At 40.4% G+C, this 16,337-nt stretch overlaps 1 protein-coding gene across 2 annotated transcripts in view; it reads left to right on the top strand.

The window, feature by feature from the left end:
• The window catches only part of NOTCH2 (notch receptor 2), a 200,663-nt gene that overhangs the window by 37,090 nt on the left and 147,236 nt on the right, over positions 1–16,337 (top strand). The window contains exon 1 of one of the 2 annotated variants that reach the window (XM_024570615.4): positions 5,118–5,570. The exons of the other annotated variant lie outside the window; for it this stretch is intronic. Within the exon in view, the coding sequence (XP_024426383.1) occupies positions 5,498–5,570 (73 nt within the window). The 5' untranslated portion in view covers positions 5,118–5,497. Of the gene's footprint in view, positions 1–5,117; positions 5,571–16,337 lie in introns of those variants that run through there. 2 annotated transcript variants of the gene reach the window in all.

Below are 16,337 nucleotides of genomic sequence, written 5' to 3'. Positions count from 1 at the left end.
TGAACAAGGGATGGTTCTTGTGTCTACACTGTTTAGAGTTCAGTTGTATAGGTCATCTCAGTTCATTCAAATCTTGTAGGCTGGAGACTAAACAAAATCAACGTGTCCTTAGAATTAATCACAGTGCCCTCTACTTCCCATAGCCCTGTGCTTTATCTTTGCTCTAGTTTGTTTTTTGCATGTTTTGACCCCCCACCTCCCCCAATCCCCTCAATCTCCAGCCTCTGTTCTCTGTAATCTCCAGAGAACAGAGGCACAGGCTAATACAAGTCTGTATTGCTGCGGAGTCAAGGATGTGCTTGTGAAGGGTAGACTCTCAAAAAATGCTTTTAAATCAAAGAATGCATTTGCTTATTTAGGCTGTGCAGTTACAGTGGGTCAGCTTGTTCTGTACCAATATGGAAGTGATAAGAAGCTGGTCAATCTTTGGCCAGAGGTCCCTACACTAAAAATCCTCTTGAATGTACTTCACATCATTGCAGAGAGAAAGGGTGGAATGAGATAATCAGAAGTCAGAAACTGGGGGTTTTGTCTCAGCTCAGTCACTAATTACTTATTTAACCTTGGGCGGACACAATCGCTATCTCAGTTTCTTCATCTGTGAAATGGGGATAATAACTGGCTTAGCTATTTCCCACGATTGCTTTGAGAATCAAATGAGATGTATGCATATACTTAAAAGTGTTTTTTTTAAAGCTCAAAGCGCTGCACAAATTCAAGGCATTATTTTGCAAAGAAACCTTACTTTTAATTCCTGCATCACACATCCCTGGTTTACTGGGGTATGTGGTGAGATATGTGCAGTAGCTCAACCTATGCTTGGTATGCACCCCAGAATCTCTTCTGCAACATTCACAGTGTTTCACTGATTCGGCCTGAGATTCTCCAAAACACATAGGTTTTCTGTCACTCTTGCATCTCTCTCCAATTCATATAGCTATAGATGCTCCTCATTCAATATTTATTTAAGACGTACATTATTGAGCACAAAGGTGCCCTATATATTGTGCTAGGAACTTGGGCAAAAGAGACAAATAACACAGTATGTCTGCACTTAAGGGGTTTTACAGCCTTTTGGATCTAAGAGAACAGACATGAAAACAAATGTGCCCAATTCTGCATTTGTTTTGGGAGGCAATTTTACATATAAGTTTTAATTAGTAAAGACAGATATGTACATGTTTAGTTTTGACTAAAATGAAAACTAGTGGAGGCCCTTACCAATGTTTTTCTACTGCTAATGGCCTATAGATTTTAATTTGAGCTTGGACACAGATTGTTTTTTTTCAGATGAAAGTTTGTGAGATCCCATTTCTTTGTAGTGAAGCTATAAAACTTTGAGGAATAGCAATAGCTATGATTAGTTATAGGATCACCTGAATGTTTTCCTGCTAATTTCTCCTATAAAGTAGAATTTGCTTTGACTAGAAGTACTGTTCTTGGGGAAGATAATTCCCAATCCAGTTGAACAATTAAACTGCTGAGTACATTTGGAGCTAACATCTCCAGGAAGCTCCTGGCATTTCATGTCCCCAGCTGCTATTTGAGTTTTGAGACACCACTGTAAGACCCCCTGGCTTCTGATCGGGATCAGGGAAATAATGAAATAGTCACCTAAATGTGCACAGTGGAATTTGGGCTTAGCTTTGGGGAGAGGTCACCAGTGGAAAACATATTTCAGTGCAAGTCTATCCTTTTAATCAGCCAGGCTACTCACAGCTCTCCCTAAAGTAGTCAATAGTCCCTGCTGCTACTGAACACAGTTTCCCTCCTTCCAGCTACATTGATCTCTTATCTTAGCTAATATGTCAAACCCCCTTTTCCTTCCCCTGTATTTCCTATGTCCGTCATGCCTCAAGATACTGAGGTCATTGCTAAATCCCTGATCACCCTTTCCTCTCTCATTGAAGCAATTACTAGTCTTAGGAGCCAATGTCCATCCTTTCTGCCTTCCTACAGCCCCTAAGTCCTTATCTTCCTATTTTAGGGAGCAGGCTGTGGTCTCTATTGTTCAGCTGCCTCTATACTTGTTGCATTGCCTGGAACAGCTTAGATCACTAAATATGAGAAATCTCTTCTTCATCAATTTCTTTAATCTTTTGGTCTTCCAATTCTTAGTCCAGCTGTTGAGGTTGTCCCGGAAGCCTTACCTGACCACCCCTGGGCTGGGGTATGACTCAATGTCCCTTAGTTGTCACACTGGATCTTAATTGTTGGCCACTTGTCTCTCTTTATCCCTGTACTCCTTATACAGGATCTGGCCTGTGGTAAATATTCATCCAAATGCTGGTTGATAGGTTGGACATACTTGTTCTCATCTCTCAGTCTTTGCCAATTCCAGTTTCTTCCCTCGATTTTCAGCTCCCTTTTTTGTTTTGTTTTTACCCATTTATATCCATAACTTCTTTCAAAACATGTTTTTAAAAACACCTTTTCAGTAATAGCCTCTACTTCCACTCACAACATTTACTCTTTATTCCTCCTGTCATTATAGGAATGTATGTAATAAATTTAATATAATAATCCCTAAAACATTATATGTTAACATAATAACCACTTTCCTTAAGACAATCACCTTGAGAAATTGTGCACTATTGTCACAGTAATGTCATAGCCACAGTCTTTCTGGAGCCATTCTTCTGCATGTATTTTAAGAATGATAAATCTAATCTTTGCAGGTGATTTTTAGAACCGTATACAGTCAAATCACTATGAACTGTATTTAGTGAGTAAAAAGAATGATCAAGCTGATAACTCTATATGTTAGCAAATAAAAAGTAATGTTATTATCTATCTCTGAACATATTTGCACAAGGGAAATTCCAAAACAATTGGACTATGTTATTTTTGAAAAGAGTTTCTTGCATCCCAAGGTGACTACTTTTAATGATAGCACTTGCTTATTTATTATAAAGTGCTTATTAAAATCCAGTGGGAATTTTACAGGCCTAAGATCATACTGATTTGTACTTGTTTAGTGTTTTTTTTTTTACATTGTAGTTCAACTGCTCTTATGTGATAGATGCTGGGAATCAATAAGGCCATGGTCCTTGTCCATTAGGATCTCTTAATCTAGTTGAAAAGACAGAAATACAAATAGTCCTGTGTGAAAAATAGATATCAGTGTAAGATAAAGAAGCAGTATAGTGGAGGGACTGTCTGTGAGGGGAGGAATTTGTTACAGTGTCGCCAAAGCCTTCTCAGGACTGAAGGATGAATAGTTAGAAGTTCACCAAGAGGAGGAGGGAAGGGGACTGCAAGAGTCATTCCAAGTCAAGGGAACAGAAGGTACAGAGACAGAAACAAGAAGATATGTTTGGGGGAATCTCGAGTGTTTCAATACTGTTATTGTGTAAAGTTCACAATAGGGCAGAGAGGACAAGAGGGGGGACCGAGTGAAAAAAAAGCCTTGTATTTATCATTTTTAGAAGTATGGACTGTGTCCTGTAGGAGCCAGGGAAAGGCTCTATGAATAGGATTTCCCTTCCAACAGGACCATAAACCTCCATATCCAATCAGTCACATAAGGTTGCTTGCCTGCTGCCCCCTCAATATATATTTTTTCAAGATTGTCTCAGATACATCCCTTTCTTTCCATTTGATATCTACCTCATTAATTCAGATCTTCATCAACCCATGCCTGCCTGGGCTGTTTCACAACTCCCTGACTAACCCTTCAGTTCACTTTTTGTTACTGACAATTTTGCACAGGATTACCAGAGCAACCTTCCTTTCCATCAAGTTTCACTCCTGTTCCAAAACTTTCAGTGGTTTTCTATGACCTGAGAGTTAACTACCCACCCTCCCTTCCCGCTCCTCACTCCCCTCTTTTCAGCTTGTCATTCAAAGTTCTGCATGATCTGGTCCCAAACCCCTATCTCTCCTTGACTCCTGTCACAACTAATAGTGACAGAAGTCACTTACTGCTTCCCTTATCTGTGCCTTCACTTTGCCTTCACTTTTATGGTGGTTCTCCCTTGGAATGCCACGCCCTCAAAATGAGGACATTACTTTTTTAGACAGAGAGGAAGGGAGAGGAAGCGAAAGAGAGAAGCATCGATTGGTTGCCTCCCTTATGCCCAGACCAGGGATCCTACGTGCTGGCTACCTAGGTATGTGCCCTGACCAGGAACTGAACTGACACTTTTTGGCTACCTGGACAGCGCTCCATCCAACTGAGCCACACCGGCCAGGGCAGCTCATTTCTTACAAATGACAAGCCCACTTATACCCATGCCTGATCATATCTCTCACACTCCTGCTCTGGAAGTAACCGTTATTCTGGTGTTGTTCTTTTACTATATACTGGGCAGTATGCATCCATCAGTAATACATGGTAATGTTATGAAAAAGTTTAAATAGATATATATGGTATACTTTATGTGTCCTTCTGCAATTAGCTTTTCCACTATCATTGTAATTTTAAACTTATCCCTATTGACATATGTGAATACAGTCTTTTAAATTGGTGTATCGCACTTCATTTTATAGATATACAATACATCACTCATTCGTTCTTCTATGGGTGGGCATTTAGGTTGTTTCTAATTTGGGACTATTACAAACAATGTTACAATGAATATTCTTTGCTGGTCTCCTTGTCCTTACAAATTTTACCTTTAAGATCCTGTTCCCATCCCAGTTTCTCCACGAAAGCCCTCCCAGAACCCCGCAGCCGCAAAATCTCTGTCCTCAAAAGTATCTTGTGCCTCACGTGTCTTTAGTACCATTCCATTGTGTCCAGCAAAGGAACAAATAAGTGAATGAATGAGTAAATGAATGGTGCAGCACAAGCCAGTTGACGGCTCTGTTCTTTTTAAATGGACTTTGGCGCCCTACCCTCATTTCCTTGACAGCACTGGTCCTCTACCGCATTCCCCTAGTTAGTCCAGGAGGGTGTGGATGTGTGGGTGTGGGGGAGACACCTAGCTCACCGAGTGAGGGCTGGCTCTCCCCGCAAGTTCAAGATCTCTGCCACTTTAGTGTCTGAAGTTCAGCGTCCCCCTTCAGCAGGGCCGGGCCCAGCTAGGAGCTCCAAAGACGACGGCGTTAAGGCGCGTCGGAGCCCGAAGCGGGTAGGGGGAGGATGGGGGATGTCTGTGGACTTGTAGTAGATCCCTCCGCGCGCGGCTCGGGCCGGCGCTTCTTCCTGCGGGAAACCCCTGGGTGCCGAAGGCGGCGGAGCTCAGCCGCGGCGACAGGGGGCGGGGCTTGAGGTGGGAGGAGGAGGCTGAGGCGGAAGGACACACGGCGCTGCTTTGCTGCACACCCAAGAAAGTTTGTCTCAGAACTTCGGGCGGCGGCTGAGGCGGCGGCCCGGGATCGGCTGATTAGCGGTGGAGGGAGTGGAGGCATTAAACCTGAGTTTCGGGGCGCAGCGCGAGCCCGAGAGCCGCAGATAGGAGGAGGAAGGAGAAAGTAGGGGCTCCTCTTCGGGACCCCCTCCCCATGTGGATCTGCCCCGGCGGCAGAGGCGGCAGCGGAGGCGACCGAGAAGATGCCTACCCTGCACCCGGCTCGGCTGTGGGTGCTGCTGGCGCTCTGGCTGTGCCGCGCGGCCCCCGCGCGTGGTGAGTATCAGACTGGGGGTGCTGTCCTCGCGCCGCGGTCCGCGCACCGGCGCTCCCTCCGTGGCCGGCCAGCTGAGATGACCCTTCGATCCCTTCTGTGCAAGAAGGCCGGGCTCGGCCGTCGGCGCGGAGTGAGGCCACTTGGTTCCCGAAAGTTTGGACACCGTGGGGGCCCCTCCCTGGGCGCGTCCCCTCCCCCGCGCTCCCCGCTGCCGCCTGCTTCCCTAGGCGGGTGGCCCCACACACGCCTCCTCGGCGGGGCAGCGAGGCTCAGAAACTCCCTTTCTCGAGCACGGAGTTCAGGGTGTTGGGCAGTTTTGCCCTTTTGGTTCCGCGTTTCCCGGGGTTGAAGGGGAACCGAGGGCGTGCTGCTCGCGACGAACCTTCGCCAGCCGCGGACCGCAGAGGGGCTGAGCAAAGGAATGCCAGGTTCTGGCCTGGAGGAGCGGAGGCAGGGCCTCCCAGCCCAACTGCTTGCACCTTCCCGGCCGGACCGAGTGTGCCAAAGGGGCGGCACACAATCCGGGTGGGTGGGGTTGGTTTGGATGGGTCCAAGGTTTCGCGGTGCGCCTGAGCCCTGACACCCCGAATGCGCGGTCCCGGTGAATCCGGCTCCATTCTCTGAAAGGTGGAGGCAGGAGTTGTAGCACAACTGGTGTGGCTGCCTGTTGGGCCACATGATTTAAAAATCTCAACTGCTGTTATTCTTTCCGAGGCGCGGAGCTCCGGCGCTGTTTCAGAGCCCTTGTCCAGCCCCAGGAATGTGGTGTGACGATCACCAACTTCTCCAACCTGGCAGCCGGGTTTGCTGCTCTTTTGGCAGGTTGGGGGTGGGGCATGGGAGGGTGAGGAAAAGTGGAGACGTTAATTCAAAGTGCTTCCTCAGAAGGCCTCTTTATGATTGGATATTTGCAGCAGTCTTTCTGAACACGGTTGGGTCAAGGAAAGGAAATCCAATCATTTTTTACCCATTCCACCCACTACCTCAGTTTCCACAATTTTCAGACTGTTTAGTGGAAAGAGCTTGGGCTTTGGAGCTCTGCTCTGTAATCCTGGGTTCAAATCCAGCTCTGCTGTATAAACTAACCAATAAAATGGGAATGAAATTACCCAGCTAATAGGATTAATTAAGGGAATGTATATGGAATCCATGGCAGTCAAAAGATATTCATAAAGTCCTTTCGGGGCAGAGCTGTGTTTTATTTTTTCTGAACGCTCTGCAGCCAGTGGGATGGTGGCTTGTGTATGTTTGTTGAAAGTAGCCTAATCTGAAGAAATCTTTTTATCTTGATTTAAAAAAAAAAAGAAAGAAAAAACCCAACACCTGGTACATGAGCAATGTCTCTTTGCAAAGGAAAGGTAAGGAGATGAGCTTCAGAAAAATTTGCTCTTTGTTCATTGTTAACAGGCAGTCAACATGCCAGTCACAGATGTTGAAAGAGAACAAGGTTATCACCGTGCTGGGTTGTTCCGCACCGACCAGATCCTTTTTGGAAAGTTCAAATTCCACACACCTCGAGGTCCCTAAAAATTTCACCAGTGGATGAGGAGGCTCTGTGATGATAAGTCAAACCTGTTGTTTTAGGAGCACTTTACAAAACACGTACAATGGTAGTTTTGCCTGCCTTTTTTCTTTGAGTGAGAGCTTTAGTGTAAGTGTAGATTTAGAATACAGAGGGGTATAAACAATGGGCTAGTCTGAGGGTTACACTCCCTGGTCTGCCATTAACTTGTTTTAGTAAATAACATCTTGTGATCTGTCATCTTCTCACCTGTGAAATAGAAGAAATAACCTACATTAGAGAATTGGAGGGAGTAATAAATATGCGGAGCAATTTGCAAAATTAAATGTTAAATGATAAGACAGCAAAAAGAATTATTCTGACCCGCAGGACTTCTCTCATTCTAGGACCTTAGTACATAGAAAGATGTCCTCTTTTTTACTTCTGCATTGATGAGGTATTGCTATTACTAGCAAGCTTTTAGGTGAATGAGTTGAATGTTAATTAACTCAAAGGACAAGATTTAGATATTTAGATTTTTAGACAGGTGTTCTTCAGATGCTAAACTGCAATAGAAGAGATTAAAAAACCCATTTCTTGGTACAAATCTTAAATCTTTTCAGTTTGGCAGTGTTTTGCCAAGGTACCAATTGTAACACACTCTTCCAGACTTTTGAGTGTTCCTGTATTTGGCCTGTGGCCAATTCTTAATTTAAACATCACTGACTTCCTAAGGCAAGGAGCTGTCAACCCATCTGTCTGATTGTCTAAACAGCTACCCAAGACCACCTCTTGCTCCTTGTTTTCTTTTGCTTTGCAGTGTGAGTGACTCCCTGGTTTTGCTGCCTTCTGGATAATTTCTCAGCTGCATTTGTCTCTTGCTTTTAAAGAAAAATCACAAAGAGCAATTGTTTTTTTTTTTTTCAGATGGAGCTGAAACTTTTTCTTCCTATTCTTTATTATTACTCCATTTTGGGAGGGGGGAGGTGGAATGAGAGTAATTATTTCTAGTCTTTTTTTTTTTGTTTCCGAAAGTTTTGATTTTTAAAAATATTTACCCACATTTTCTGCACCATTCCCACTCTACTACCTCTTCTGTAGTCTTACGGCACGGAGGAGTAACTTATGGTTCACCTGAATTATATTTGCTGACTTTGGGACCTTTAGAAATGTTTAGATTCAGTGGGATATGCTTGGATGCTTCAGAGCAGCCTTACAATACATTTTAAAAATATCATACCCACAGAAATTTAATTTTGCCCACAAAATTTGCATTGATTTAGTTCCCACTCTCTGATGCCATTCCTAGTAGTCTTCCTCCTTACTCTGTCCACTGTGATAGAACAAAGCTCCACATCCTGGCTGCATCAAAATCAGCTGGGGTGATTTTGGACTCAATACCCAGGGATTCTGATACAGTAGGTCTGAGTATCTGTATTTCTCAAGATTTATAGGTGATTCTAATACAGTAATTTGATTGGAACCTATTGATAGTTCATTACTTTGCCTTTAGGTATGTGTATATATGGGGTTGTTCCTTCTTAATTTTAATAGTTTCTGGAATGAACCTAATCTTAGCCATTCCAGTGTTTAACCCTCTATTTTTAACATAAAAGTTATACAGTATGCCAATTCTTCATCATCTGGTCACAGTAGGTTTCCATTTTCTCTTTAGAAGAGCTTTATGTATTTGAATGCTATTATTATAAGCTTCCCACCCCCCCTTTTTCCTCTGTTAATCTGTTTTTCTTCAAGACTCATTCATATATGTCATTTTGGACCTTTTATCTATTTGCCCTTAATGGTTTTAGAGTAAAAAGTTCTAAGCCATGGTTTGGATGAGAACATAAGAGAGTTTACATTATTTGGATATTGTGTTTACACTCCTTATTTCTCGATGTTTTCTACCTGGATGTCACAACTTGATCCTATCATTTTCCTCCCACCTTTTCCTGATTCTCCTTTTCCTCTCTTCTTCCCTTTCTCTGCAAATGACTTGAAGTCAAAAGGTTTTATTTTCTTGTACTCCTCTCTCTTTATGTATGCACTTTATACATTATATATAATATATAAAAATATTTTGGAAATATTTTAAAAATATTAAAAAACATAAAATATTTTGGAAAGATCACTGGCCTAGGAGCCAGAAGACCAACTTCTCCTCCAGATCTGTTATTAATTATTCTTGTAATTTTGTGGGAGGGGTACTGTTTTGGTCCTTCATTTGCTTAGGTACTTTGTTCATTGTCACTGAGCCAATTACAGAGTTAAGACTAGAATCTCTCTCTTCTGGCCCTTAGTCCAGTGCCTCATTTGCTCTTCACACCACTTACATCTCTTGTACTAATGAGCTTGTATACACAAAAACACTCAGAACGTCCTCAAAGTGCTTATTGTTAATGTGCGCTTCTTGTGGGGAAAAGAATTATCTTTTCATTTATGTGTTTATTATAATTCTTTCACCCCTACCTCTGTACCTATCACAGTGCCTTGGCCTCTAATAGGCTGTCAATAAATATTTGTTCAATTGGACAACTACTTTTAGTTATTCTCTTATTCTGCACTACTGTGGTATTCTAAGACAGTTTTTTAAAAAATAGTGTTTGCAAGAATCATTGTTTACCTTACATTTGGGGAAAAACCAAATTTTCCCCTTCCCCAAATGTTGTATTTAAACTTACTATTTTGAATTTCTGTCTCTCTCTGTCTGTCTGTCTCTTTTCTGATCACTTCTGCAATTCATGAAGGTCACTTTGACTTTGGTATATAGCCTCAAAGGCACTGGCATCCACCACCAGCCTCTCACTTGAGTTGCTTCTACTGCTTCCTGTATTACTGTATTACTGAGCCAGCAATTTCTCTTATTTTGTTCAGAGTTAGGATACCTTAATGTAATTTGATCATTTTAGGGACTGTTGGAATAGTGTTTTTAAATTTTTAAAGTTAAAGTTAACTATGTTTAAATGGTATTTTCAGACTTTTTTTTTTCCTTTGGGATCTGGATATTGCAAACTTGTACTTGACTAAGGAAATGTACATTTAGTAAAGTTTGTTTTTGTTTTTCCCCCACCAAGAGAGTTCCTGGAAAATCACTACCACTGACAAAACCTCTAAAGGTGAGATAATAAATAACATTTTGAGAGAACCAGAAAGTTTGTGAGCCATATCCACCACAAGATTTGCTCCTTGATGGTAGGGACTATGTCATACACATCCCTTCTCTGGCCTACAAAACCTGTCTGGCGTGTGCCCAACATGCAGAGTCAGCGAGCAGCAGGTTTTGGTCACAGCACCTGTGACTCTTACTCTGTCCTTTCCACCTCTGGGACATTCTGGAGGCTGATGGTGAGTCAGGGGTGTGTCTTTATGTTCCTTTCTCCTTTGAAGAGAAAAGATCAGTTGAAAGCTGACCACACCTACAGACTTTTATGCTATCTCTTCTTATTAATTAATGGGTAGCACAAATTTTCCTATTTATTGACATATGTGTTGGCAGGAACTTTAAATTATTGGGTTGGCCAAAAAGTTTGTTTCGTTTTTTACCTATGATGTCTCTAGTAGTGCCTAGTTGTCTTTAACTTCATTTGAAACAATTGGTTACATTGTATGGTGACAAGTGTCATATCAGCGCGCATTTAAAAACAACTTACTCGAATTGGTGAATTTTTGTGCACCCATTTTAATACTAAAAATGGAAGACAATATACAACATTTTGGGTGTATTATGCTTTATCATTTCAAGAAAGATAAAAATGCAACTGAAATGCAAAAAAGAAAGATTTGTGCAGTGTATGGAGAAGGTGCTGTGACTGATCAAACATGTCAAAAGTGCTTTGTGGAGTTTCTTGGTACTGTTGACATTTTGGCCAAATAATTCTTTGCTGTGGGGCTGTCTTATGCACTGGAAGATGTTTAGTAGCACCCCTGGCCTCTACCCACTAGAAGCCAATAGCTGGAGATAGCTGACATACTCAAAATAATGAAATCAATAAAGTTATTGGTGAAAATGAAAAATGTGTCTTTTATTTTATGGAAAAAACCATACAGACTTATTGGCCAGCCCAATACATCTAGTCCTTTTGTCCATCCCATGTTGGATGTGATCCTCTTACAACATCCTGATCAAGAAAGAGGTAGCCTATCTATCTTCTTTCTGCTTGTACACCTTTTGTAATAGTTCCCTGCCTCCAGAGGCAGGTTAGTCCATCCTTAAACAGCTGTGATTCTTAAATAGATCTTATGTTCATCTGTAATCTGTCTTATTATGATTTGCCTCCATCATCTCAGGAACCTATCTTACTAGGACTTATATCTTCTCAGGAATTTGCCTCATAAAGTCATGAGCCTTGTGTGGGTGATAGGATCCAAAAGGGGTACCCTTTGCCAAACTGACATCTTTCCCTTTGTAAAAGGAGTTAAACCCAGTGAGGAGCATGAAGATGATCCCATCTGGGGAGTTCTGGACATTGGGGGAGAAATAAAGGGGGAAGAGGAAAGCAAAGAAAGGGAGATGGTAAAAGCCATAGATTGCAGTGAGAAAAGTGAAACAGTTACTGTGTTAACTTAAGTATATATGTATATGTATGTAAATGCATGTTTCCACATAGTATTCTGGTATAAGCCCTACCTATTGGCTCTAAGATATATTATCTTTGTAGCTCTCTTAGTGGTATGTTAGGGAGCACAGTGGTTTGATTTCATCCTTAATTTGTGTGTTTCCCTTAGCATCATGTGGTAGGGAGGATAGGGTATTCTGTTCGGCTAGATGTGTGGGAAATCACTGACCAAGTAGAAGACAGGGTCCTGTTCCCAAGGGGTGGACATCATCATGGAGAAAATGAGCATACAATTATGAATATGGACTATAGTCATTTAGTCACTTGTCTACACTCTCTAAAAGCAGTTTTCTGCAGTCAGGTTGACTGAGAACTGTTGGGTCTGGGAGAATAAACTCCAGGTCTACCAAGGAATAGCGACCCCCAGCTCACCCCTGCTGGACTTGTGTGCTGTTCTCCTCTTTATCTGTTGTAATTTAGAAATATAAAAACTTCATTTGGGGAAAAGACAAAGACCTCTTTGTCTGGCGAGGGTGTAAATATAAATTTGGCACATGTTGTGATGTCTATTATGTCTATTAGTGGGTTTGTGGCAAGAGAGAGGGCTGTGTTCTCAGCCTGGATGCCAAGCCTGATCTAGGACAAGTTAAGGTGGAAGTATCTTCTTTGGAAGATCTAGTTCCCAGTGGCAGTAGCTGAAGGAACTTCTTGTCACAGCCAGGCAATGACTGAGGTGCGGTATGGACACACCCAGAGTTGCTGCCTTAGGTGGGTGGCATTGATTAATCATACTAACATCTCCCTCACCCTCTTGTGCTTGTCTTGGCAAAACCCTGTTCTACCAGCTCCTCAGAGTTTGGGCTTTACTAGGTATGATTGAGCAAACTCTTGGGTGGGGGATGTCATTTTACTGTTCTTTGCCACTGTTGAACTGCAGGCCAGTTGCCTTGGTCCAGCTCTGGTGCCCTTGGTCTTCTGGCCAGGCAGTGAAGGGGCCTGGGTCTCTCTTCTCTTTACACTGAAGCAACTTCCTGAGAGGTCTGCCCTAGGGTAGTTTCTGGTCTTCAACTCAGTTCCTTTTGCAGGATGTTGGCAGCTGGGCAGTGGCTCTGGTTCTTTGAATACATCAGCCAAATATCATGCCAGGACGGACTCATTGTCTCAAAGACAGGTTGGGTGTTGCAGAACCTGTTTCTTGGTTAAGAGTAGCTCTCCCACCCTCATATATTTATTCATATGAAGAAAGTGTGTGTGTATTTTGTGAGGTAAGGAAAATATGATAACATTTTGGAGTCAGATATTGTCTTCCTAATAATATGTTGTCTTTTAACAAATAATACTGCTTTAAAATACAATTTTGCTTGCTGAATGAAGTGTTGTATGAGAAGCTGTGGTTATATTTTAAAATATACTACCTTGTTCAGAAGCAGGTGCATTTTTAAATTGTTTGCTTCTTTTTCATCTCTTTTTATTCCCATCCCTTTTTTGTGAGGAGATTTTGGAAGGATTTTATGCTTCAAAGATGAAATAGCCTATTTTAACTAGTACCTAACAGGGAGAGGTTGCTATGCTGGAATACTTCGCCAAGATTCAAATAAGAATAGTTGAATACTGTTTACTCACTGATATATTGTATTGAGTTTTTGAGTATGAATAGTTAGAAAACTAGACAGTGCTAATGTGTTAACTTCTCAAAATGGTAAATATGGTAAGCTACAAAGAAACTTTTGCTTAATTCTTTGCTTTCACATGCTTTTGTTTGTCCAGAAAGTGTGGAGATTCATTGAAGTTTGAGGACACATATATTTTGATTATTACTTTTTATGTTTTTCCTTTGATGTGAGCATACCCTTATTTGCTAGATCTTCTTGAATTGAAAACATTAAAGACATTTACTTTAACATTTAAAGCACCTTCTAATATTTATGAAGGTTATTAGAGAAAGAAACACATCCTGTGTCGGCATTATGTTACTAATTAAAGTAAGTAATAATATATCATGACTCCTATGACACATACTTTCTAAGAGATTTAAGGAAAATGGTTGTAACTACAAACAAACATTGTAACATTTTAAGGGAAGTTGACATAGCAACAGCATTACTTCTTAAGTTTATGCATAATTAACTTATCTATGTTTTGATGATTTTCTCCGGCACTTATACAAAATTTTTGGAGGGTGGTTGTGGTGGTAGTATTTTACTGTTAATAATTTAGTGTACATCTTTTGGTCTTTTTTTCCTACCTTAGTTTTAAAAAGTTGTTGATTCATAAGGTATATACAATTTTCTCTTCTGCCTTTCTCTAGTGGTTATATATTTTTTTATAAATTGAATTTTAATAGTTAAATATTATTCTAATAAGTTTACTATATTTTGATCATTCTCCTTTGGTTTGCTTGCATATTTGGTTGATTCCAACTTTTTTTCCTGTATAAATGAAATTGATATTAATCATTTTTTATACATAGAGAAATTTACCTCTTTAGGATTTTTTTCATTAAGTTAGATTTCCAGAAGAGAAATTAATATGTCAAAGAGAGTGATTTAAAAAAAATTCAGGTAACAGGATTAAAAAATCAGGAAAACATAAGAGAAAATCATTATTAGTATTATTAGAATGTCTAATAATACTACCATTTCCAACCAAAACACACAGTTCATATTTTGATAGATTCCAGTGTTTTTCTGTGTCTATTATTGTAATTGGGATTTCAATGTACATACAGTTTTATCATCTGCTTCTGCACCACTTAAATATTGTGAACATTTCCCCACTTATATAAATGTTCTTTAAGAATGTGGTTTTAAAGGCTGCATACTCTTCTACCTTAAGAATCTATTATATTTTATTTAAATTGAAATCTCTTTGTAGTTCCCAATTTTTATAATTATAAATAATGCTACGATGAACATTCTTACTATAAACATCTGTAGGGATATTTATTCCAGAAGTCAAATTATTGTAACAGAGAGTATGGACCTTTCTGTGGCTTCTGATACACACTGAAAAATTCCCTTCCCTATAGTTTGATTGAGTTATATTTCCATCAGCAGAATGTCATTGTTCCCAACTATTGTCAACACTAGTTTTATTTTTAAAACTACCAGTTTGATAAGTGGTAACTACTACCATATCTTAATTTTCCTCCCTGGTTACAGTGATGGTAAATGTTTTTTCATATGGTCAGTGGCTATTTGTATTGCCTTTTCTTTTATTTACTTATTTTGGTAAATTGTTTTTATTTTAACCAATCAAGGTGTTTATTTTTGGTTACTGATTTGAAAAAGCTCCTTAAAATTAAGTGTATTAGTCCTTATCTATCTTAAATATGGTGCAACAGGTATGGACAGGTTAAACTAAATAGTATAAAATTGCTACCAATGTTGATATAGAAATTGTTTATTTGATAGGTTAATTTTTTTTATCCTTTTATTTCTAATGAGCTTGGTCAATTTTCTGAGCATTTGTTCACGGGCATTTTCTGTAGCTACTTTAAAATTCTAATCTGACTATATCATAAGTCAACGAGCTGTCAGTTGTATATGCCCAGAAAATACACATTTACTTTAATATTTTATAAAAAGATTCTGGAGGAAAACAGTATATTCTGAAGCCAAATATGTGATTTGGAGTGGGTGGAAGTTAATCTGCTTCTGCCTTTCTTCCTAGATATTTGAAGTAACATCTCCGAAAGGCAGCATTAATGCACTACTGAAACTGACATTTTGACCTAATTGATCATTCATTGTACAGTGGCCTAGCCAGTCAACAAAGTTTGGTCAGACAACATGGTGACTAAGATTCCCTCCCCTCTCCCCTCACCAAATTGATTAGTTGTGGGACAGAACAGACTGAATCAACCTGTTGTTTTGGCACCCCATGGACACCACCTGTTTTTTCCATTTCTCCTTCCAGCCTCCCACTGCCCTGGTGTAGTGCTGTGTGCACAGTGGGTCGGAGATCAACTTGTTGCTGAAGAATGTTGCAATAAAAAAGAGTATATTGGTTTTTTTTTTTCACATTTGTGTGTTCTTAAGACACCCTGCTGCTTTTGACATTAAGAGCTCCAGCTGAATTGCTTTATGCAGAAGCTCTGCAGGTCTTAAGTGTTTGATTCAGAGTAATTTCTAGCAATATGAATGCTTTCTTAAGTATTATTGGAATTTACTGGGCTGGTGGTTTGCCAGCTATTACCATATTTAGCATGAGGAGACCTGGAGAACAAGGAAATGCACATTTCTGGACATTTCTGACCAACCAAAGAAGGAAACCTCTCTTGAAAGATTGAGACTTTTAAAAAGGCTTAATTAGGAGAATACCAGTTAGAGTGAGATTCCAGTGTCTAGTGGTCTTTGTTTCTTTGCCAAATCCACAAAATTAATTTATGGATGACAAAAGAGATTTGGTAGGGAAGCTCTTTCTGACACAGAAATATAGGACTGTTTCTGGGGGGAAATTGGAGAATTCTTATGCCTGGATTGTGCAATGAGAGGCTTAATCAGCAAGTGAAGCTGTTGATTAAAAACAGGTTGATGGGTGTTATTCTCATCTTTCTTCTTGAAGGCTTATTAGTTTTCTGCTTTGTCATGGTCTGAATTTATTTTGGCCCAGCCCTTTTTCTCCATCCTACTTTTGGAAGCATCAGCCTTCCCTGTATGGCTTAACATTTCTCTGCCTCAGTTTTTCCACTTTAAAGATGGAGATAG

Source organism: Desmodus rotundus, chromosome 12 (genome assembly GCF_022682495.2).
Source record: "Desmodus rotundus isolate HL8 chromosome 12, HLdesRot8A.1, whole genome shotgun sequence".
NCBI classification, from domain to species: domain Eukaryota; kingdom Metazoa; phylum Chordata; class Mammalia; order Chiroptera; family Phyllostomidae; genus Desmodus; species Desmodus rotundus.
The sequence above is the reverse complement of the archived record's forward strand: the minus strand, read 5'-3'. Positions and strand labels throughout refer to the sequence as shown.